Raw genomic sequence first — 25,076 nt, 5'->3', positions numbered from 1 at the left:
ACAGAGCTCCAGATGTATTTGTTAGCTTTCCAAGAAGATAATTTTGATTCCAGCTATGATTTTGGAGATACAAATTAACCTCTGGTTGTTCTAAAGAGTGGGACAGAATCAATAAATCTGAGTTATTTCCCTGTTCTCAAAATAACTATGACTTTTATAAAAGCACTTAGCCTTTTATTTTTTATTTATTTATTTATTTATTTTTAAATTTATTTATTTGACAGACAGAGATCACAAGTAGACAGAGAGGCAGGCAGAGAGAGAGGGGGAAGCAGGCTTCCTGAGGAGCAGAGAGCCTGATGCGGGGCTCGATCCCAGGACTCTGGGATCATGACCTGAGCTGAAGGCAGAGGATTTAACCCACCGATCCACCCAGGCGCCCCAGCACTTAGCCTTTTAGAGAGCTTCGTCTGTCCATCCGTAAGTAGAGAAAATTGTGAAGAGGTCCAAATAAGGGGGGAAAAAAGTGAAAAGTCTCTCTGAAAATATGAAGCATATTATTAGCACACCTGATTTATGCAATAGCAAATATTATTATTTATGGCTAGCTTTACTATTAAGAAACATTAAATAATTAATAAAATAATAACTTACTAATAACGAAGTGTCTAGGTTTCTCAACCCAAGATCCTCCGAAGTAAATTTGCTCAGACATTTCTGTTTGTCTATTTGTTTGCTTCAGTTTGTTAAAGTTAAGAGGCTCTAGGAGTGTCCAAGTTCAAGCACCAGCAGCCCCTAACTGAGAAGGCAGTTTGAAAACGCACCTATGGCATTTGGTCTTATGTTGTGAGTCCTAAGATCCCCACTCTTCTTGGGAAATGAATTACAAAATGTTGTTCCTTCCCTGGGGCTGATTTTATTCCCTTTGTGCAGTTAGAAAACCAAACAGTCGTGTGTGAATATCGTGCCTGGTCACATATGCTTCTCACAATATGCTACTTTCTTCTGTATTTAAACTGTCAGGTGAACCTTCATTATCATACATGAGAATTAATATATTTGAGAAGCCTTTTCAGTCATTTCTCGGGGGGAGGGGTGCAAATACACTACAGAGGAACGAACTATCATTCATCAAACATGACCAAATCTAAACTAGAGAAGTGGTAAGTCATGTACCTGAAGTACACTTAAAAAATCTCCTGGTGACTATGGGTTTTTTTGTTGTTGTTAGGTCAAGTTGCCATTGTCTCCTGAAGATCCCTGAGTGTATATGCCCTCTAATTTATAACCAGAAAAGACACAAAAAATAATATTTCAAAATTGGAGAATCAGATTCCTCTCAACCTTCTTGTCCTTCTCAGCTGTAAGCCAGCTGTTTAATACCACAGTCTACGGAAGGAAGGTGCGGTGGAGAGGGGGAAAAAACATAACAACAAACAAGACGGTGCAGAATCTCACTGAGGAAACTCTATTCTTATCCCCGACTCTCTATATCCAAGGCTATCTTTCTTCCTTCCTCCCTCCCTGCCTTCCTTCTCTATTTAAGTACTTGAGTCTGGTGGATGACAGGAAGATAAGAAAAGTCATGCCTACCCTCACCATGCTTTCATAGAATAATCTATGTGATGGGTAATTTGTCCAATTCCATGCCCAATTAATGTAATGAACAGGTTACATTACGGTATAAAACCTATCATGCTTGTGCTTGGGAAACAAAGTACAACTCACTCAGGAATGGCTTAAAAGTAGCTTCTGAGGGCCCCCTGGGTGGCTCAGTCCAGCCAGTTAAGCATCTGCCTTTGGCTCAGGTCATGATCCCAGGGTCCTTTGGCAGGCTCCGTGATCAGCGGGGAGTCTATTTCTCCCTCTCCCTTGGCCCCCCTTCTGTTCATGCTCTCTCTCGCTCTCTTGCTCTCTCTCTCAAATAAAGAACAAAATCTCTTAAAAACATAGCTTCTACATTGAATTAGCAGCCACCTCTTACCTAATTAAGAGCTGAAATGTGTAAAAAAGTTTCCTAAAACATCTTTACATGATTCAAGCACAGAAGCCTCATTCATGAGTCTTTTTCTTTGTAATATAAACACAGGGGAAATGTATTTTTTTTTTTTAAAGAGACCTTAAGTTATCAAAAATGTCACACCATAGGAAGAAAAAAAAAACATAACAGTTACAGTCCAGATGTTTTTGCAACCTGCTCCCTTCTTTGAAAATAGTTTTGCTCGCTGGGCAAGAGGTCCATGTTTGCCTGACTCAATAAAATAGTTCCATCTAAGCTACAACCTGGCTGTGGCTCTACCCCATCATGTTATAAAGTATGCTCCAGAATATGCTCTGAAAAAATAATAGCTGATGTTACTACAAATACAAATAAATTCTTTATGCTTAGTCTATCCTTTATTGGTGATTCTCTGTTTAGTCTATTCTTTATAGATATTCTTTATGCTTAGTCTATTTCTTACTGGGGATGCTTTCTGCTTTGTCAGTTTTCTATGGGACATTTATAATGCACATTAACATACAGTATATTAAGTGCTGTAAGAAAGCATCTGCAAGAACTTGGGCTTTATTTTTAACTAAGAAATTTCAACTTATTTGACCATAGGACTTCTTCTTTCCTTATAAGGCCAGTAACAACCAGAACAAAACAAATGTTAACACAGAATGGACTTTGAAGAAACCTGTGACTTGGCATCAGTGTTGCCCCTTAACTTTTCTCATTTTCTTTCCAACTGGGAAGGCGGGGGGAAAAGAATGAGGGAATCAAAGAGAAAGAAATGCAGCAAACGTGGCAGTTGGGAAGCCCTGAATCATCTCTACTTCTTCCTATCCGAACACTGGACAGGCTACTCCAAGTCCTGAAAGATGACTCTGCCAACCAGGAATGAAAAGCTTCCTTTTTTTCCCCCCTGCAAAGACAACTTGTTCATGAACCAAGGATACTATCAATCAAGTCACTAGTGCGGAGAAAGAGAACAAACGAGTACTTTCACGTTACTTACCTTAGGATATGGATACTGCTTTCCTTTGGGATACAACGCTCCAGTAAATCGAGGGATAACCATGTTAGGCACCAACGAATCATTTATCATCAGGAAGGCAAGCCTTTCTCCATCTGGTGACCACCAGTGGGCAATGTGAGAATGCAGAAGTTCCTCTAGAATAAATGAGTGTTATTTGAAACCAACTGTAGAGATGTGGGCTCAGTGACCCACAAACATCTGTCCTTGAAATCTCCATTGCACATATACATTTTTTTCTATATAATGTGTTGGATTTTATCAATGTTTTAGAGAATTCTGCATTTCTGGGCTCCCCTTTTAGTCACAGAACAAGCAGATGCAATAGCAGGAAAGAATGAAGCAATGAAGTCAGGATTTCATAGGCTGTCAGCAATGTGGACAGAGAAAGTGAAAGCACTGCTGGAGTAAAAAGAGTAGGAACAGTAACTGAAGACTGAAATATGGCACAAAATGTATTTATGTCTCCACTCATTCACATTTGCATTCAATCATATTTCCATCATCAAGCACGTTAAATACCCACTCTCATCATCAAACAAGTTGAATACCCACTACACTCATGAAATTATTTTAAGCTGTAAAGAAAGAGAATGAGAAATTCGTTATCTTTCTTGTGACCCCAGCTCCACTATTCACTTGCCTATACCTGCTTTCTGGTCTAGAAGATTTACACGGATGAACTACAGCAGAAGGGCCGCCATGCCCTCCAGAGCATGACCTTTATTGTACTATGGCAAGAGATTAGAAGGAGGAGAGTGAAGTCAGAGTATGTATTTTCTTGGCTCTACCATGGAAAGTCACTTCAGTTTAGCTGTATGTTTTAAATGATGTCACTACCCCTGTCAATGCAGTCTCTTCTGTGAAATTTTCTCTTTTTGTATCTTGTAATGGCTCATTTCTGTGGTCACAGGGGTAACTATAGCTTGGTTGCTACTAGTCTAGATTATCACTCTGTCCTTCATGGTTTCCCTTTGTAAATGTGGCCTCTTTGTAAATAAATCTTCAGATTACTGAATGTGCCAGCTTTGTACCCTGGCAGGTACCATGATGAATACCAGTAAGAGACTCAGAAAAGGGACCTTTAAAATTAGATTTTGAGATTAAGCTGGTGATCTATATCTATATCTATATACATCTGTATCTGTCCTACCTTCGATGTGATAATCACCTTTCCAGGAGGGAACTGGAGCATAGATAATCCATATCAGGGGCGCCTGGGTGGCTCAGTGGGTTAAGCCACTGCCTTCGGCTCAGGTCATGATCTCAGAGTCCTGGGATCGAGTCCCGCATCGGGCTCTCTGCTCAGCAGGGGGCCTGCTTCCCTTCCTCTCTATCTGCCTGCCTCTGTCTACTTGTGTTCTCTGTCTGTCAAATAAATAAATAAAATCTTAAAAAAAAAAAAGATAATCCATATCAAAGGATGGAATCAGGAGTAATCCACTGTCACTGGTGATGATACAGAATGAAATGCAGATAGAGATGAAAGGTTTTGGGAGGGTAATTGGTTGTGTACTTAATTGTTACAAGAGTGGCAACTGTAAAAACTGTAAAATGAAGCTCACCCGGTTCATATAACACCTCAGGGAGATTCCATAGGGATAAACTGAAATAGGAACCACGTCTGCAAAACCAAGAATACAAAATAGGTCACCGTGGCAACTCTGAGGAGTCCCTCCTTCTGCCACTGCAGACGGGTAAGGCAGAGGTCCGAGAGAACACAGTAAGGGTGGCACAGCTATGACACAAATTAGAGGCCCTACTCCAGGTGTTTTTTAAAGCTAAGACAGAGATATTGGTGGAGAAGTCCTAGGACACTGGCAGATAGGATAAGGATGTTTGGGTAAACATGTGCGGTATACCTGTGCTTTCTGGACTAGTCTCATAAATAACACATTCATAGTGGAATGTTGCTGTAAGTGTCTAATATTATGGCTGAAGATGCTGAACCTCAAAATTTACACAAGTCTCCTTTCTGACAGAGGCAGCCTCTCTCCCAGGGAGTTAGACATTCTCTGCATTGAGGCAGGGTGAAAGATAAATTCCAAAAAGCTGAGGAATCTATATCCCTAAAAGAGTATTTAGCGATCTAGTAGCATAGTATACAGCAAGGTATCTCATCTAAAGTAGGAGAAAATTTGTTGGAATTGTACTTATGCTAAAGTAAAGAGGGAGTAGATCTTCTGATTTTTAGTAACAACTTAAACCACATTCACATATGTTGCCCTGTTCTACTTCCCAGATAACCTGTAAAGTTGCCTGTTTTGAGCAGAGCCTGTGCAAGAAAGGGCTCTGCAGATCAGGGACATGGAACAGTTTTCCCTACCATCTTCGTTTTAAAGGTGCATGGTAAACAGAGATGCTGCGTGGAGCTTCTGACACATTATTATGGCAATCAAAGCACAGGCATTACAAGCTTGAGAGGAAGGCCATTTCCTCCTGTGCTGATAAATATTCTCCTTTTCAAAAGGAACTCTCTCCTGGGCTCTTGCTGAAACAATTAGCCTAACCACAGGATACCAAGTGGCTATGCAGACCAAACTGCCCATCAGGAACTGACTCTTATCTGGTTCACTGACCGTAAAACAGAACACATACAGCAATATCCCACTATAACAGAAGGGGCATATATGGGACTGGACAGAATGCATAAGTAAAATGTCCAGATTATTGCATCCTCTCCTTTACCCTCTCTTCTTCAGCTCAAATCTAAACAAGATCTGTTTTCTAAGACACACTGATAGGGGAGGAATAAATGGAGGTCTGGTTTATGGGCAGGTCTGCATGATGTACTTGAAAACTCTGGAATTGGAAAGGCTCTGTACCACAATCTGAGCAATGGCATTAAAAGACTAAAGGAGGGGCGCCTGGGTGGCTCAGTGGGTTAAAGCCTCTGCCTTCGGCTCAGGTCATGATCTCAGGGTCCTGGGATCGAGCCCCGCGTCGGCTCTCTGCTCAGCGGGAAGCCTGCTTCCCAACCCCCCTCTCTGCCTGCCTCTCTGTCTCCTTGTGATCTCTGTCAGTCAAATAAATAAAATCTTTAAAAAAAAAAAAAAAGACTAAAGGAAACATAAACTCCTTCCCGTTGGCAGAGTCTTGAACAAGATATGTACTCTTCTACTTCTTGTGGAAGGAGAGCTGGCTTGAAGCACAGATCTACCCTGATTCATGCAGAGTAACTAATAAAAGACCTGATTCGGGTTATGGGAAGACAAAAAGACAAGGAGATTTAGGGAAAGATAACTGCATTGACTTATCAGGAGGGGTAAAAATGTAAAAATATGAAGATATCAGTATCCTACTTAATACCCACAAGAACACATCCACAGCCGAGGAGGCTCTCAATAATCAGATGGACCGTATAACTACCGGGCGCATGTCCGTCTGCTTTGGCTCCCACCATTACCCATCAATGATAGTGGCCGTCATTCAACTCTTGACATGGTATGATTTCCCAGCAGGACCAGCTGGCTACCTGGTGGCAGGGAGATTACCTGGGAAGCATTCCATCAAGAAGGGGTAGCATTTTGTCATTACAAGATAGACACAGGCTCTGTATAGCTATGCCTATGCTAATCATGGAATTGCAGAATAGCTTATCCATTACCACAATAATCCTCTCTCCATCACCAGGAAACAGGAACTCTTTTACAGCAGAAAGAAGGGCAATTAGGCTCAGACCATGAATTTCACTGTTTTTTCGTTTTGTTTTATTTTGTTTTGTTTGTTTGTTTTTAAGCTATATGTACCTGGTTTGATGGAAGTGTTAACTAGTCTTCTCTATCTCAGTCTTGGTGCTAAAACAATCCTGAAGTTGGGATGTCATCATAGAGCATACATATGTCCCTCTCTCATAGCCAGAAAGCAAAGATCTAGGAACTAAGGGGTAGAAGTATAGCATTCTCTATCACTATCACATCATTACCCCACTGGATATATTTTGTTTCTTGTCTTCATGATAAGGAGATCAATAGGTTTCTGAGTCCTAATGCCTATGGCAGTGGGGGTTGCTTCCACCAAACAATATCTTAATACTCTTCCTCTGAACTGGAAGCTGAAATTTCCCCCCAATCATGTGGGACTCAATAGGACTGGGGATGGTGGGGGAACTTGACAGTGTTTGTCTGATGATTAAGCTCATCTGCTAGGAAGAATATGTGTCTTCACTATACAACAGAGAGTAAAGAAGACTATCTGGACTCAGCAGATTCAGAAGTACTCCTTTGTCCAACTTGATCTCATTTTCCAATTCTACATTTCCACATTCCAATTTCCATTTCAGTGGAAAACTGAAAATGTAGCAACCTAATTAAGAAAAAGAGGAAAAGGAATAAGATTTGGCAGGGATAAAATTTTGGTTTGATCCACCACATAAATGACTCGTATAGTCAAAATACTGGCAGAAGAGAAAAATGAATAAGTAGTTCTCAGAGGGAGCTAGGATTACCAGTTAAGGCCAAATGATAACCTTATATCTTTTCTTGGGCACATTTCCCCCAAAACCTTATATGGAAAACATAAGTGCAGACTGGTACATAAAGTGGACTAATATCACTCTACAAAGAAACAGTAGCAAAGGGACACCTGGGTGGCTCAGTCATTAAGCATCGGCCTTCATCTCAGGTCATGATCCCGGTCCTGGGATCGAGCCCCACATCAAGCACCTTGCTGAGTGGGGAGCCTGCTTCTCCCTCTCCCATTCTTGCTGTATCTCTCTCTGTCAAATAAATAAATAAAATCCTAAAAAAAGAAACAACAGCAGATGGAACTTCATGTGTTCTTTCAAGGACACAAAGTTTTTATCTGAATAAATTATAACATCCCCATGATCTCTGAGCCTTTGTTGGCTGTCATCAATATGGAACCAGACAAATCAAACGAAGAGAATAAAGTTAGTGCATGGTATTTACTTTCTTGGTTCTTACACACTGGAAACATGTGAGTCTGGCTATGTTCCTCAACCAAAACTTACTGCTTCTATTACTTGAGAATCTATAGGATTCCCTCCTTTTAGGTTCTAGTAACAGATCACTTACCCATCTCACTTCAGGTGTAAATGGCTAAATGAATACTAGCCAAAGGTTGCTACATAACCCTTGTCTTTGACAAGTGGTCCCTTCGTAGATAAAATTTTGTATACTACTTTGAATGTGCCTTTTTTTTACAGTTGTAATCGTAACACTGATTTGTACAAGTTACTTACAATTCATATGAGGAGACACGAGTCAGTCATCCACATGTAAAATCAACACTCAGGTTTTCTAAAGAAATGGGTTCTATCCTAGGTGCTGAAATATATCTGTGTCGGTACGTCCCAAGAATAAGAATGGCCCAGATTTGAGAGCACCATTCAATAGAAACTAGGTTTCATCTACTCTAATTTATTTTAGAGTGAACTATGCCTAGAGTTGTTCCTCACAAAAACACTAAAATAGCAAAGTAGTACACACAAAGATATGTGACTTCCTTCAGGTATAAAAATAAAGCTAACTGAAATGGGAAGAAAATAAATAAAAGAATCTTTAATATGCATCGGCTTAAGAGTGCTCTTAGATATGCACATACTTCTTTAATTGCAACTAATAAGGACTCTTACTCATGGATTGAAACTTCCTGCGTTAATTATATTATTTACAAACAATGTATTTCTACAAATTGCATACCATTCCATCTCAATGAGGGATTGGTTCTTCTTTGTCTTTATTACAATGACTAGAAAATCTCACTGCAGAACAGATGGAGTTTTCAACACATGTTGTTTTATATCAAAGACACTTAAAAACATAGCCTCAACACAAAGTACTTACAGAAAACTAACTAATATATAATCATTGTGTTCAGATTAACATGCTATTCTGAAAAGTAAGCTAATTTTATCCATTTGTAGTTTATCAATTTAGACAGATAAGATTTCCCAAGTATGCTACTGCCAGCCAGATGGGTCTATGGTTCATTTTTTCCCTTTATTTTCGTTATCTCACTGCCAAGTTTCTTAAAAGAATTGTCTGTATTCATAACCTTCTCACTTCTCATTAATACCTCTATCCACTGCAATCTTCCTTCTGGTACCACAAATTGACTGACTTTGCTCTTATCAATTTCTGGTAGCAAATCCAACAGTAACTATGGAATGCTTACTTTGACTTCCTGAGACTCAGCTTTATTATTCTATCTTCCTCTGGCTTCCACGGCTGCATCTCTGACTTTTTCTTTTATCTGTCATAGCCCAGTTTTACTGGGATTCAGTAAGTGCTTAATAAATAATTGCTGAATCAAAGAATGCATGAATGTGATTTCCTGTATCCAAGAGAAGACAGAAAAAAAGTGAAAATAGCCATTTTTGCATTCTCCTCAATTAATAACCAAAAAATTTAACAATCTTCATCTGTTGATATGGATATTATTTATGCTATCAATTGTTTCTCTTTTTTATTCCTTTCATTCTTAAAGCTCAATGCAAATACCATTTCTTCCATGAAGCCACTCTATATTCCCCCATTCCATTAGAATTAATCCTACTTATATTTCTAGTTGGTATGTGGACATGTAGTTCTATTTATATTTCTATTTACTATGCTCTGAATGATTCCTTATATAACACGTGTTTATAGTTTTTCACTCCACTAAGTTAGTAATGCCCACAACATGGAAACCCTATTCCTCTTCATATTGCTCTCAGATAATGCTGGAAAGATGTGTCTACTCAATAACTGTTGAACTGAATATCACAGAAGAATTCCTTAAAAACACATTTATAAATCATTTAGGCACATTAGTTCCACTATTTTATATGTTCAAATAACCTCAAGTGACACTCACGTTTTCTATTGCATAGATTTAGTACTTTATAGAAATTTTCCAAGTTGTAGACTTGGTAGCTGTGAACTTTACTTTGTTAGCAAAGAATTCATCTGATATTTTATTTAGTTGAGTTACTATGTTAAATGTGCCAATTTATATGAATAACATGAGATGCATTTTGTGTGAATTGTGTTTAAAATGTTTCATTTTGAGCATAATGTTTCATTTTTCTTCGGAACTTCACCAACTCTTTAAACCACATTTTATTTTATTTGCCTTTTCTTTCCATAGGAATTGAATGATACTAAAAAAAGGGACAAAGAGGCTTTAAAATAACACTTCAAGACTTTAAAACCTTGACATATGTGTCTGTGACTGGGATCAACAGCCACACTCACAGATTGGCCTGAACATAAAAAATTTAAGCCATGTCTTCAAATTTCTTTCACAAAAATATATATATATTTTTTAAAGATTTTATTTATTTATTTGACAGAGAGAGAAATCACAAGTAGGCGGAGAGTCAGGCAGAGAGCGAGAGAGAAGCAGGCTCCCGCTGAGCAAAGAGCCCGATGCGGGGCTCGATCCCAGGACACTGAGATCATGACCTGAGCCGAAGGCAGCGGCTTAATCCACTGAGCCACCCAGGCGCCCCTTTCACAAAAATATTTTATCTTTTCTGTGATTCCTTCTCTAATCTTTTTTTCTATGATATTTACAAAAGGTAAATTTCAATTAAAGCCATTAAGTGAAAATGTTACATGTTCCTTCTTCAGTGTCCCACACATACTAATTCAGATTGTAATTCATATTTGTAAAGTAACAAAAAAGGAAATCTCCACACTAGAGTATCGCACACATACTGTTGAAGGTCATATGCATTCTTAGATGTCACTGTGTTATGGTGAGTATACGGAAGGGAAAAGAGAAAATATGGGAGCTGTTGGTGTCTTGGAAAACCACAGTGGTAGTGGGAGACGAAGGTAAATGTGGGACTCTTGGCCCACAAGACCAAGTTGGGGATGACGGATGAGGGAAAAATCAGTGGCATCTGAATGGCTTAAATCCCTCTGTCAAACCTTATCACCGATTCCCTTGATACAGTCCCTTCTCTTGGAAATAAAGCAAGAATTGAGGTAAGTCTTTGGTCAATAGGATTCAGATTCTTTGGCTGAGGAAACAGACCTGTGAAATCTAATAGCTTAGGTCCACAACATGTGTCATTCCTTAGGAAATGATGAAAGGCACCGAATTCTAACAGGTAGAATAGACCAGGGATAAGTACTGGCTTTGAAAATACACATTCGCATGCCATCTTTGGCACTCGTAAGCTTTGAGGCCACGTCCAAATCACCTGTCCCCCCTGAGTCCTGGTTTCTTCAGTAAATGATTAAATATGCTAACATTGTGAGGATTCAATCACATAACACATTTGGAATTTGCTAGGATACCTACAACATAAGAGCCCAAAGGACTGAGTTTAATTTGAATGGCAAAACTGTAAGTTTTCCATTTCTCTTTTGGAAAGTGTCAGACCTACAGTATAATTGCAGAAGTTTTTGTCCTACATGTCCTACCTATTCCCCAACACAGTCAGTGTTCACTCTCCATAATATATAGAATTTTATTCTCTAATTAGGAAAATAACCGTATTTGTCAGTTAATAGTCTTTAATTTCTCTTCTGACATTTTCCTTAGAAATGCAATGCCATAAATTATATAAAGCCTTATGTAAAAGAAAGAGGCCCAAGGCATGTTGTTCAGTTGTCCAGGCACTAGATTCTACATCGAGTTAACTTAAAAGTTCTACCATGTTAATGATCACATTTTGTTATCCAAGGTAGCATGCCCGCACACTGCGAAGCACCAGTGTTCCCACTAAATTATTCCTTCCCTCCCTGAAGCCCACTACTCTTAAAAATGCTTGCTCGCTGTGCCTACAACCACTATTTACGAGTGATCCAAACAGAAGCCAAAGAATCATTGACTTCTTTTCACCCACCCCATCCATTTAACCACAAAGATCTATCTGTTTTACTGCCTCATCAACTTTAAAATCTTCCCTCCTTACAGCTTTAACCTTACTAATATTGCTCATTATCTTTCAACAGAACACAGAAAAAGCCTGCCAGCTTCTCATTGGCTCTTTCTGCTATTCAATCCTAGTTTTATACTGTAGTCAAAATGATCTATTTATATGGAAGATATAATACTGACACTCCCTTACTTAAAAAGCTCTATTAGTTACCCGTTTACTAGTGGAAAAATAATTGAAATCCCAGATTATTTTTAGGGTCACTATCCCTTGGTATTTGCTGCCCTCCTTTTACTCAAATTTTATGCCCCAATAATACCAAGCAGATTTTAGTTCCCAAGGCACACACCGTGCTATTTAACATTCCTATGCTTTTGCAAGCTTTTAACTCTTGCATAGATTTCCTTACCTAGGTTCTTATCCTTCCTTTCATAAAGTTTTTATTTAAATTCTGGCTGGTTAACATACAGTGTACTAGTAGTTTCAGGTATACAATATAGTAATTCAACATTTCAATACAGCACCCAGTGCTCATCACAAGTGCCCTCCTTAATCCCCGTCCCATATTTAACACATCCCTCTACCCACCTCCCCTCAGGTAACTATAAGATAGTTATCTATGGTTAAGAGTATGTTTCTTGGTTTCTCTCTTTCCCTCTTTTTTTTTTTTTGCTCATTTGTTAAATTCCATATGAATGAAATAATATATTTATCTTTCTTGACTGACTTACTTCACTTAGCATAATACTCTCTACCTCCATCCATGTCTCTGCAAATGGCAAAATTTGCTATTTTTTTATGGCTGAGTAATAGCCCATTGGATATATATGTCACATCTTCTTTATCCATTCATCACTTAATGGACGCTTGGACTCTTTCCTGCTGAGTTTCTTCTTATATTTCTTTTCTTTCTTTTTTTTTTTTTAAGATTTTATTTATTTATTTGACAGACAGAGATCACAAGTAGGCAGAGAGGCAGGCAGAGAGAGGGGAGGAAGCAGGCTCCCTGATGAGCAGAGAGCCCCATGTGGGGCTCGATCCCAGGACCCTGGGATCATGACCTGAGCTGAAGGCAGAGGCTTTAACCCACTGAGCCACCCAGGTGCCCTCTTCTTATATTTCTTAATCTTTCAGGCTCAACTCAGAGAGTTTCTCCTTTAGGAAAATGTTTGCAAATCCCCAGAATGGGCTAGCTTTCTTTTGTTCTTTCATAGAATCCTGTGTTTCCTGTGATTTAACTGCTTGTCACACTGCACTGACATGGTTTCTTCACCGGTCAGGGTCTCACAGAGTGCCGACAATGGTTTGAAGATGAAGGGCATCTCACCCAGCTCTTCTAAATTAGAGATACTGAGTTCTTGCTACCTCGATTCTTGGAACCACCCAAGTTTCAAGTTTGTCCTCCACCTATCTTTTTATTCACTGGGCCATCTCACACTCTAAAAATTTATACTTTTGCAATAAGGAAGCCAGAGTCAGCTTCTGATACTCTGAATCGAAGAACCCTATTTATCACTTTGTGAATTTGAATTTTTAAAAAATTCAGAGCGTAATTATTTTTTATATTTCCAAAGTAATTCCTACTACTCCTCTCAGAATTAACTGTGGCCTCTAAAATAATTTATTATTTGATGCTGGCATATATACAAAAATATATTGTAAATATACATGTACATATATGCATGCAAATCTCAAAGGCACAGTGTCTCTTCATTAATAAAATAGCTCCACCCAGCAGAATGTTTCTCTTAACGGGAAGTACTTTGTTTTGTACCTTATTGTATCTATTATAGGTATCTACATTATATTTGTTATAATAGATATTATATCTATTATATCTCAGCACCCTTCCAAATACTTAGAACATAACGTAAGTCTTTAATAATATCTGTTTAATGATAGAATAGATGAATAACTGAAGGAGCTAGGTGATTTACTTTTCTTACAGACTTAAGAATATGGAGTCTGATGTGGAAGATTGCATTTGCCAATATTGCTCAAGAAATAAAATTTATTTTCTAGATGATTCTTCCTTTATAATTTCTAATCAAACATGACTACCTTGCTTTAAATCTAGATGCACTTTGCCAAGATCAGTTGCAGAGTCTGAAACTTAGGTATTAACCTCAAGCCTTGAGACTTCCTGAGGAAATCTGTACCCCTAACCCAGCTGACAACTGGTGCATGATCAAACAGGATAGAGGGTTTTATTACCTGATTTCCTTCTTATATTCTCAACTATCATGAAAACTTGATTCAGTAATTATTACAAATGACCCTTTAGGTGGGTTTTATTTTGTTCCCCATGCGATGGCTTTTAAATGACAGACTGTTTTTAATGAGAATGACTAAAAACAAGTGTTTTTCATGCACTTTTTGAGCGGTAAAGATTTTTGTTTCTCCTTTCCCATAGTCAGAAAAATTCAGCATCTAATTCCAGAGTGACATAAAATGATTATTCACTTTCATTAGTTAAGCATCACCAAAATCAAATCTCTCTAGCCTGAACAAAATATATGTGTACGTATCTGTATACACACACACACACACACACACCCTTCAAATGTAGTATCTGTGAATCACAACCAGTCAAAATATAAGCACATGCAAAGACATAAAAGCATGAAGGCAATTTTTAGCGGACATAAGAGGAAATGGAGCTATAAGTATTGTTATAGAATGAACAGATTTCTCTCAGATTTTGTATAAAAATATGTTGTTTGTGTTCTTTTGAAACTAAATCTATTCGACTCACCTTCATATAACCAGTCAGCAATCCCATTAAAGATGATTCCTTCTTTTCCAGAAGATGTCAGTCGCAATGAACTGCTCTTTATATCAGGTTGATAGTAGATATTATTCTCAAAAATATAAATCTGGATCCAGAAACATAAAAGACCCAAAAATGCAATATATTAGGAAGCTTTTTAAATACCTTCATACTATAGATTAATAGCTGAAGCACTAAATGTTGTATTATTTGCCTGCTTTCAGTTTGTGTTTGTTTAATACACACATTTGCATTGCTTTCAATTATTAATGGTTGTTTCCTTTCTTATCATATCAATATCAAATTGTCATTTAGAAATTACACAGTACCACTATTGAAGCATTTAAATCCGTATTTTCAACAACAATTTTTCATCCACTTAATCTCTTTTCTACCACAAAATTGAGTTTGGGTTTGAGATAACACTTTGCATACTTAAGAGACTGAAAAACTAAAATAGATGCCATTTTAGTAATAGCCAACTACTTAAAAGCCTCAATTTGGGGTCTTTAACTTTTACAAAAATGGATTTGGTCATCAATAAAATAACCTCTAGATAATCTTTTTTTTTTTTTTAAGGTTTTACTTATTCATTTGACAGAGAGAGCACACACAAACAGGGGGAGAGGCAAGCAGAGGGAGAGGGAGAAGCTGGTTCCCCTCTGAGCAAGAAGCATAATGCAGGGCTCAATCTCAGGATCCTGGGATCATGACGAGAACTAAAGGCAGATACCCAACCAACTAAGCCACACAGGTGCCCTTCTAGAGACTATTTCTACTTCCACCCAGCTTGACTCACATATTTTGATGAAAGAAAAGGATGGCAAAATTTCTTTGAATTTATAAACAGGACAGACCCTGCTATGCACCACTCCTCCCTGGCAATTCTTTTCCTAAATAGCTCACTAGTGATAATGGCCATGTGCTTCAGGGTTCAAGAGAGAGTTTTAATTTGAACATATCACAAAGTCTTCCAAAATAATATCATCAACACCAGCTCCCACAATAGGAACAACAGAAATTTAACAGGGTCTGTCCACACAAAATAGAATTCAGGATAAAATTATCAGTAATCCATGTTCAAATATTTTTAATACCAAAAATTTCAAACTGCTGGTCTGGATAATAATACCTTCAGAGAACCATGTTTCATCCACATGTTGGGGAAACAGAATATTACCTAATGGAAGCCATACTGAACATTCTACTAGAAAGGTAGAAGACAGTTAGAGCCCTCTGTTCAGCATGTTACAGAACCATTACATAAGAGTGAACAGAGCAAACACCAGAACTCCTGATACAATCCTCTACTTATGAGATCCTAGATTTTAAATCTTGGTGTGCAAAATGATGAAAGCAATCTTAATATCCAGAAAATTTCATTGACATTCTACTTTGAGTCTGGTGATTTGGCAAGTATACGAGTGAGTGGGTCTAATTATCATTTCACCACTGCATGTCATTTATATTACAGGTGGGAATGCCAAAATAAGATGAAGAATTTTTCAGGGGTGAGGGTAGGGAGAAAGAAAGATACATTAGGGTGTTTAAAAGAGAGGGCTATATCATGAGGAAACCTATATTTAAAATGCAAGTGACTTAGATAATCTTCTGAGCCTTTTTAAACTCAGTCCTCTCCTTTTTAAAATGTGGATAAGTCTCACACGTGCCTTACAGTCTCACACCTTCTGTGAAGCATACATGATGAATGTAGAACATGTAATACATGTGACTTTGCCTAAAAACGGCTAATTTGGTTCAAAATCCTAAGCTTTGAGGAGGCTACAAATTCTAAATCAAAATAAAATTTCTACAGCTTAAGTCAAACTGTAAATTATCCCAAACCATCGACCAGCATTACATTATTATGTCGGTAAAATATGGACCAGGAGCAGCAGGACTAAGAGTGGAAAGAGGGGAAGTGATAACAAACGATATTTACTTCTTTCATTTCATTTAGAAAGTTTTCAAGTGATGATGGGAAATAAGAAATAAGGTTATTATTGAAACTCTTTGGGTCCTACTTAGCTGAAAGTTTGAAAACTATTATCTCAGGTGTCTGAAAACTAGATGAAAGTTAGCTTTAATGACTTTCACAGCCCCTTATAATGAAAAAAAAAAAATCACTTTATTCTAGCCATCTAACACTTGAGCTTTACATCACTACCTCCTTTTGCCTTTCACAAATAGTATGTGAACCAGGCTCACAAAATCTTCCTTACTTGGAAGGGATCCCCTTTTTGTACCCGAACCTTCTCCTTAGGACTTGGGAGCAATAATGGTTCAGATCACCCACACTCGTGCTACCTAAGCACATGAGGCTATTTTTCAGAGTAGAGGTGACTTAGTCCAGAGTAAGATGTTTCCAGATCCTCAGCTTTCTGAAAGGAATAAACTCTAAGTCAAAACAATTGATAAAACCTCCACGATTTCAGCAGATGTATAAATTATCCAAAACCATTGACCAGTAATTACATTTATATTTGAAGAACAGATTGGATGATATTCAGAATCCATATGAAACTGACATCTGCTTCAATGTAAAAGAACAAGCAATATGGAATCAGAATTTTAATGCCATTTGCTGAAAGCTGCAATGCTAAGGAATGCCCACAAGATCTTTTTTCTAAGGACAAAAAGTTAGCCACTGCCTTCAGGAAAATGTACATTTATAATCTTCTAATCTGTTTTCTTTTTTTACAGATTTTATTTATTTATTTGAGAGAGAGTGAGCAAAAGGGGGGGGGAGAGAGAGAGAGAGAGAGAGAGAGCACAAGCAGAGAGGGAGATGGAGACGCAGACTCCCTGCTGAGCAGAGACCTCCCCCAACACTGGGCATGATAACCAGGACCCTGGGGTCATGACCTGAGCTGAAAGCAGACACTTAACCAACTGAGCCACAGGCACCTCTTCTAACTTCTTTTAAAATAGCCAAAGGTTTTCCTTGGATTATACTACTTTCAAATAATAATCACAAACTTTACTAGCTTAACAATTCCAGAGGTGCAGATATTCACAGGTACTACCAGGGCACTCCGATAAAATTAAACTGGATCCAAATGTCAATCATCAAGGGCAGCTACCAGATTTAAATCATATTGAAAATATGACAAACACTAACGCCATTTATCCTAATGTTATTGACTAAGATGTCATAATATTTTTGATGCCATTAATCAATTCCTTCAATAAGCCACCTAAACAGTATAAAAAATAGGAATGGAGAGCTATTTGACCATGTTACACTTCAATTTAGATAGCAAGTCAACAACCCAGTTCTTCAAAATCAATGGTCTTAATTCATTTAAAAAAATATTCAAAATTGGTGAAGTTGCCAGAAGGGAATAGGAAGGCAACTGAAGTACTTGGGTTGAATCACGGTAAGTTAAGAAACGTAGTAAATGTTCTAAGAAATTAATCAGTGTGTTAGTTGATACTGGTCATTACCAAGTGATTGGACATAGCAGCATCACTTCTGTGGATGAGTTTATAATGGCCAAATATTCACCTTTTCTTCCCACTGCCACAACCACTGGGAATGCTTATGATGGTGGATCCCTCAGAAGCCTGGATTGTTGGGTGAAGAGGCGTGGAGCAAATTCCCTCCCCATCACTAGCCAATTTATAATGGACACATAGCAAGAAATGAACATCTGATGGTAAAAGTCATTAAGATTTTGGAACTGAGAATAATTACAGTGTAAATTAGCCTACTGTGACTGGTTCAACCAGAGAGAATGCCTCATAATGGCAGACTCTTGTGAACTTTTAAACAGCTTTAAAAAAAAAAAACCAGAAAAATAAAATGAGAATTGAAAATTAGACCTATTTTTCATGAAGTACTACTGAAAAGCTATTCCATCTTCACTGATCTTCATAATTTTATACTAGAAAACCGAATAAGTCAAAAATCCCCAGGCACTGTAATGGTATTAGAGGATCTGTAATTCTAGTTGGGATAGTATTTGGGTTGTTTTCTATTGTGACTTGCTCTCTGGGGGCAGAGGAGGGAAGGTCATTAAGAAATTATCTCAGATAACAGATATTGCTGCCAGGGATAGAGTGAGAGGAGTCCTTTCCAATGTTGATTATGAAAACAAAGTAGTATGCCCAAATGTGAAAGCTATATGGCAAGAAACACAAAACACAGTCTATCTCAGCAATCCCAAATCTGGGACCTCATCTTGTAAGGGGCCGGGGAAGCACCAACATACAGAAAATGTTAATGCATGATATTTATTTCCACGTTGTCTATGATGGCCAAAGAGAAGAGTCAAAAGGAAAACCCATCAACGTGAATGCCTGACTGGATTACGATTCACCTGCATCATGTTGTAACATTTAGGCTTTGTGGAAAACAAAGTAGTGTGCATGAATTGACATGGAGGAGTTTCACTGAGATATTGTCTAGGAACAAAAGACACAAAACAAAAAAAAATTCATGCACTATACTACTAATACTATACAAACTTATACTAGCAGGAATCTCACCTAACAGATATACATGGCCACTGTCTGAGTTGGTACTCAGCTCCATGCCGTCCCTATACAGTCTTTGACTAATGTGGGCAAGTAGAAGCCCAAAATTCACATTTCCCAGACCCTCTTGTAGACTAGTCTCAACTTGTTTGCTAGAAGTGTTCTAGTTATTTTCTGCAAAAAGGAGAGAGCTGGTAGTTAGGAATTAAGGACATTTGCCTTTGGCAGTTGGTCTAGCCAGCTGCAGCAGTGGTTCAGGGACTGTTATAAACATATTTATGTATAAAACCATGAAGAAATTGGTATTATGCATATATACAAATGTATACATTCACATAAATATATGTATGTGACTCTGGAAGGATATATGCCAGTCTGTTAATATGCATGTATATGTTGGAAGGTGGATATACAGTGAGAGAGAGGAATAAAAAACAGGTAATCAAACAGAAAAGACTAGGAAAATACACTAAAAACACTTAATTTGTACACATATGTAAATTACACAGGTTAGGGTAATATATAAAGTACCAATAATTCAGTGTTAATAAAAAATAGTGACAGTAATATAGAAGTTAGTCTGACATGTAGGCTACATGAACAGTAGGTAATTCTTTTTATTATTTTTAAAAATTTGAAAGTAACGATAAAGGGTATCTTCTTTACCTAGAGTAAGATTTTTCAACCTACTGACATTGAGGACTAGAATTTCTTGGTTGTGGAAGACCACCCTGACATTGGGGGATGACTGGCAGCATCCCTTACTTCTACATACAAGATGCCAATGGCAGCCCCTTCTCTCAGTTGTGACAGTTAAAAAGGTCTCCAGACTACCCAATGTCCCCTGGAGGGAAAAGGCAAAATCACTTCCAGTCGGGAGCCATTCATTTTGAGATAAGTTTTTTTTTTTTTTTTTTTTTCATTGTGTTATGTTAGTCACCATAAAATACATCATTAGTTTTTGATGCAGTGCTCCAAGATTCATTGTTTATGTACAACACTCAGTGCTCCATGCAATACATGCCCTCCTTAATACCCACCACCAGGCTCACCCTTGAGGTAAGTCTTTTGCATGTGTATGCTCCATATATGAAATAACTTAGTTTAATTCTCAAACCTTTAAAAGTCAATTTGCAATTTGTTGTTCAAAAGTACTCTGCTAAGTGTGCCTGGGCTATAAAGATTTTAATGTATAATCTCCATCTTCAAGAAGATTATAATTCTATGTGAGAGATAGGCAGGTAAACTCTGAAAATCCAATGAAGAAAAAATACAGATTACACGGTTTAGCTGTGAGTGGCAGAGCTCAGGTCGGGGGAGTGATTCATGAACATAATTTATGAGATACTGAATTTAAATTATGCCAGAAAGGACAAGGAATGATTTCAAGGGATACGGAAGGTAGAGAAGATGAAATGCCAGGCTAAGGGAACAGAATGAGCGACATCCAAAGCGGAACAACTATGGAACTATTAGAAGAACTGTACCTTAAGATTCAGGAACAAGCCTCTATATACTTATGACTGTCTAAAAGTTAAGATGGTGGCCAACCACAGAGCAGCTTGGATTCTAGATCAAATGGCTCTAATCTTATTTTTTTTCCATAATTGACAGCTGCTAAGTTGTTTATGAGCAGGTGAGTAATTAAGAAAATAATTGGTGGCAATAAATGAGTGGAAGGTGGAAATGGGAGGTAGCTGGCAGGACGATTCAAATATTCTGCTTAATAGGGACAATAATTGTAAAAATGGAGTCATTAATCCCAATATGACTTCCCGCTTATGTCTAAAACGTTTGTGAATCCCAATGCCAATGCTTTAGTATCTCTCACTTGGATCCTTTAAAGCTTCACTCTCCAGACTCAACCATTGCAGTTTTTGTTTTTTGTTTTTTGTTTTTTTTAAAGATTTTTATTTATTTATTTGACAGACAGAGGTCACAAGTAGGCAGAGAGGCAGGCAGAGAGAGAGGAGGAAGCAGGCTCCCTGCTGAGCAGAGAGCCCAATGTGGGGCTCAATCCCAGGACCCTGGGATCATGACCTGAGCCGAAGGCAGAGGCTTTAACCCACTGAGCCACCCAGGCGCCCCATCATTGCAGTTTTTAACACTAGTTTCATACCCTTCAAACCATATGCAGTCCTTACCTTTTCCCCAGACCATAGAGAATCTTAACATTCAGTCTCCCAAATCCCGGGTGCCTTCTGGCTTCTGGCCCACCAATTATATTCCAATCCCACCATATTCCCTGACCCAACACAGGCTCCAAAATTTGTATGGAACCTTTATTTTCTACTTTACCAGGAATGGATTTTCTATTTTCAATCATGCTGCTTATCATTTTTTAAAAAAGAATATATATTAAACTAAATATTGGCTATGAAAATTAATTTAAGGGATGCCTGGGTGGCTCAATAGGTTAAAGCCTCTGCCTTCAGCTCAGGTCATGATCCCAGGTTCCTGGGATCCAGCCCCACATGGGCTCTTTGCTCAGCAGGGAGCCTGCTTTTCCTCCTCTCTCTCTGCCTGCCTCTGTGATCTCTGCCTCCTTGTGATCTCTGTCAATTAAATAAATTTTTTAAAAATTAAAAAAAAATAAAAAATAAAATTAACTTAAGATAATAATATTTTGGAAATAAGTGATACAAAAGAAGATTTTGCAGCAATTTGGAGTCATTGCTAGTGACAGATGTTGCCATTTTTCAATAAATGAGAAAGTTTCATCTTATGGACAGTATTAAAACATATAATTATGCATACAATTATTTTTTATTAAGACAAAAAGGAAGACTGTAAAAAATAAACCACCTTGAACTCCATCATATACATAAACTGTTGCAAGATACTTAAAATGGTTTTAATATAAAAAGTATTTGAAATATTTTATTCATATTCCATTAATGAATCTAGTTCCACTGAATTTAAATAAAATTTTCCTCTTTAAGCAATATGCTAATATGTAAGTCTAGGAAACATTGTGAGGTATAATTCTTTAAAGCCTTTAAGTATAAACTTATAAATAAAAAGTCCTGATTTTGATTTATATAACTTAAAATCTTTGGGTAATATGAAAGAATATAAGCAGGAAAAAAATGGAGTAGTTTGGTTTTACAATTAGAATGGCTGAAATGAAAATGAGAACCAAAAGTTAAGTGTTGCCAAGGATCTAAAGAAGCTAGAACTTTCAAGAACTTATGGTGGGAGAGTAAATTGGTGTAAACACTTTGTAAATCTCTATAACAACAGCAGAACATGTGTATAACTTTATGACTCAGCATCTCCATCCGAAGGGTATCCTAACAGAAATGTATGTGGATGGATAGATGAGAGACAGATGGACAGATAGGTAGGCAGATAGACAGATAGACTGTTTTACATATATATAGGAGAACAGGGATATATATTTGTGTGTGTATATATATGTATGTATATATTTATACATATATACATAGAATCAATACACATATACAAGAATGCTCATAGCAGTGTTATTTATAATAACTGATGATATTGCAAGTCAGGGTAAAAATTACCCTTGGAGGGGACTAGTGGCAGGTAAAAGGGAGAACTGGGGTTCTGGGATATAAACAATATTCTCTTTCTGTTGTGAGCAGTGTGTACATGGGAGTGTACACAATAATCATATTTACTGCATGTGGGTTAAACCTAAAGAAAAAGGAAAAAAACAATATGTAGATCTTTATTAGGAATTGTAATTCACTTAATATACTACCATAAAGATTACCAATATTTCACTGAAAACTACATCATTCAACTTTATAAAAATTCTGTTTTCTTAATTTGCCAGTATGTAATAAATTCTGAGTGTCCATTTATATAATGCAAAGTAAAGCTACGAGCACAAGTTAAATAGTTTGATTACCTCTGACATTTTGGCTTTGAATAAATCTCTCTGTGGGTTATAGAGTACTGCTTTCATTTCTCTGCAGGACCATCTCTCGGATATAGAACAACCCACTCAAATCATTCATGTCACCTTTGCACCAGTACCTGACATTCTAGAGATATAATCACTATCAGAGAACTCTCATCCCTTGACATTTGCAATTATTCATATCAGGAAGCCCTTTCAAAGAGTTCTTATTTCCTAAAACCTTTACAGAACATTATGCATTTTCAAAGAAGTGAAATATATCCCTTTGTCTTAAATTCATAATTATGTATGTCACTTCCCCATCCCAAAGCCCTTTTATCCATGATTTTTAGGAGAAAAATGGACGCCAGATAAAAGTAAGCAAACAGACAACTGACAGCAGACTCTAATCATTTGAAATGTAACAACGACATACTCTATGTTAAATATGTCAGTCCGTCAAACTCATCTAGGGTAAGAGAAGGTAAGAAGAACATTTTGATAACTGAAATTAATAAAAATATTCATGGGCCTCTAGTAATAAACTGGGACTTACAGAAGACAGTCATTAACATTACTGTATTATTGAAAATATCCTTATGCACTGATACATGCATCAAATGCTAGAGGATGGTATGACCTAGCTCCTGTGTATCCAAGTCCTCCTCTATCCCACGTTCTTCTCTTTCCTTTCTCCTTCACCACCCATCTTCTTGCCTTTTTTCCCTTTTTCTAGTTCTCCATCATAAACCAAATATGTATCTGGCTCCATTGATATGCTGGGCACTGTGCGAAGCCTTGGGTATAAGATCTCACAATCTAAGGTGACCTCACAAGACAAGTATATACAAATTAATATAGGTGTGGTATATAGGTATACACAAATTAATATAGGTTAACAAAAAATAAAGCCAACGTAGGGGGACATTAATTCAGGTGAAAATAAGATTGCCTAATATGTGTTATGGTAGTTAAACCTGAAGTGGAAAATAAAAAGAAAAGCAAGTGTGTGGGAAAACGGGATTTCTATCAGAGAGACATGGGACCTAATCCTGATAGAGCTTTTTGTAAAACTGGACAACTGAGTTACTTCACTTCTCTGACACTGTGTCCTCATCTTGTGAAGTGGTAATGTTAATACTTTTCCTGGTGGTCTACAGGATGAAAGAAACCCAAATGAAGTCACAAATGTTGTTCTATGTACCTGCACAGAGATGCTCAACTTTTCCAAAACTAACTGAAACTAGTAAGTATTGGCATTAAAAAATATCATAATTTGAAGAGAATCAAACATTCCTCTCAAAAAACAAAAACAAAACAAAACAAATTCCTCTCCATTTACCCTAAAAAGAAGCCTAAGCATTTGAAGAAGGTAAGTTAATGACTTTACCTTCTGTTTCTCTCTATCAGCTACATAATGTACCTTTTTTCCCTTATCAGGCCACTGATAATCTGACTTCCATTCTTATTTTGGAGGATTCTTACATTATGGGAGTATTGGGGGGAAGCAGAGCCTGAACTCTAATCATAAAGTTTAAAAACTGGATAAACATCTCTAGGTCATGATCTCACCTATGACCCTGAATCTTGAAGGAATAAAGTTGAAGTTGAGAAATTGTTCACAAGAGCAACAGCAAATCCTTAAGGGTCCAGCAAAGGCAGAGGCGAAATGCCCACTGATGTATCGCCAGTTCAGCATCCTACTCACATTTCCTGCAGCATCTCCATCAAATTTTCCTGAACACATGCCAGTGTTCAACAATGTCTGGTTCCTTGTGACTCCTGCTCATTTTCCAGTCCTGTAATTCCAACCTTCTCACCAATACTGACAACTTTCAGGTATCCTTTGAGGGAATTCTTTTTCTCTTGAAGTGAACCTGAGTATTTCTCTTGCTGGCTTCCAGGAATCCTAATTGCCAGAAGGCATTCAACATTTTAACAGTAAAACCCTCTTGACTAAGGAAAACCCTTCACTGTCTTTTACGTTGGGAGTAAACTGAATTAACCCCTCTTTTTGCCCCAGCTAGCTATGCTCCCTTCCAGCGCTCCACAGATTTGCAAAAAGCATGGTACATATGCACCTTAGTCTCTGATCTAAAATAATTTGTTTTTATATCTGTCTTATGACTCTTTTTATTTCAAATGGGGACTCCTATATTC

General features: G+C 37.5%; 1 protein-coding gene across 5 annotated transcripts in view; it reads right to left on the bottom strand.

Annotated features, from left to right (window-relative positions):
* The window catches only part of DPP10 (dipeptidyl peptidase like 10), a 1,361,251-nt gene that overhangs the window by 100,430 nt on the left and 1,235,745 nt on the right, over positions 1–25,076 (bottom strand). For all 5 annotated transcript variants that reach the window (XM_032353837.1, XM_032353835.1, XM_032353834.1 and 2 more), the window contains 2 exons: positions 14,552–14,672; positions 2,943–3,097 (listed from right to left, as the gene is read on the bottom strand). In XM_032353837.1, the coding sequence (XP_032209728.1) occupies positions 2,943–3,097; positions 14,552–14,672 (276 nt within the window). The remainder of the gene's footprint in view (positions 1–2,942; positions 3,098–14,551; positions 14,673–25,076) is intronic.

This window comes from Mustela erminea, chromosome 8 (assembly GCF_009829155.1).
Source record: "Mustela erminea isolate mMusErm1 chromosome 8, mMusErm1.Pri, whole genome shotgun sequence".
NCBI classification, from domain to species: domain Eukaryota; kingdom Metazoa; phylum Chordata; class Mammalia; order Carnivora; family Mustelidae; genus Mustela; species Mustela erminea.
The sequence above is the reverse complement of the archived record's forward strand: the minus strand, read 5'-3'. Positions and strand labels throughout refer to the sequence as shown.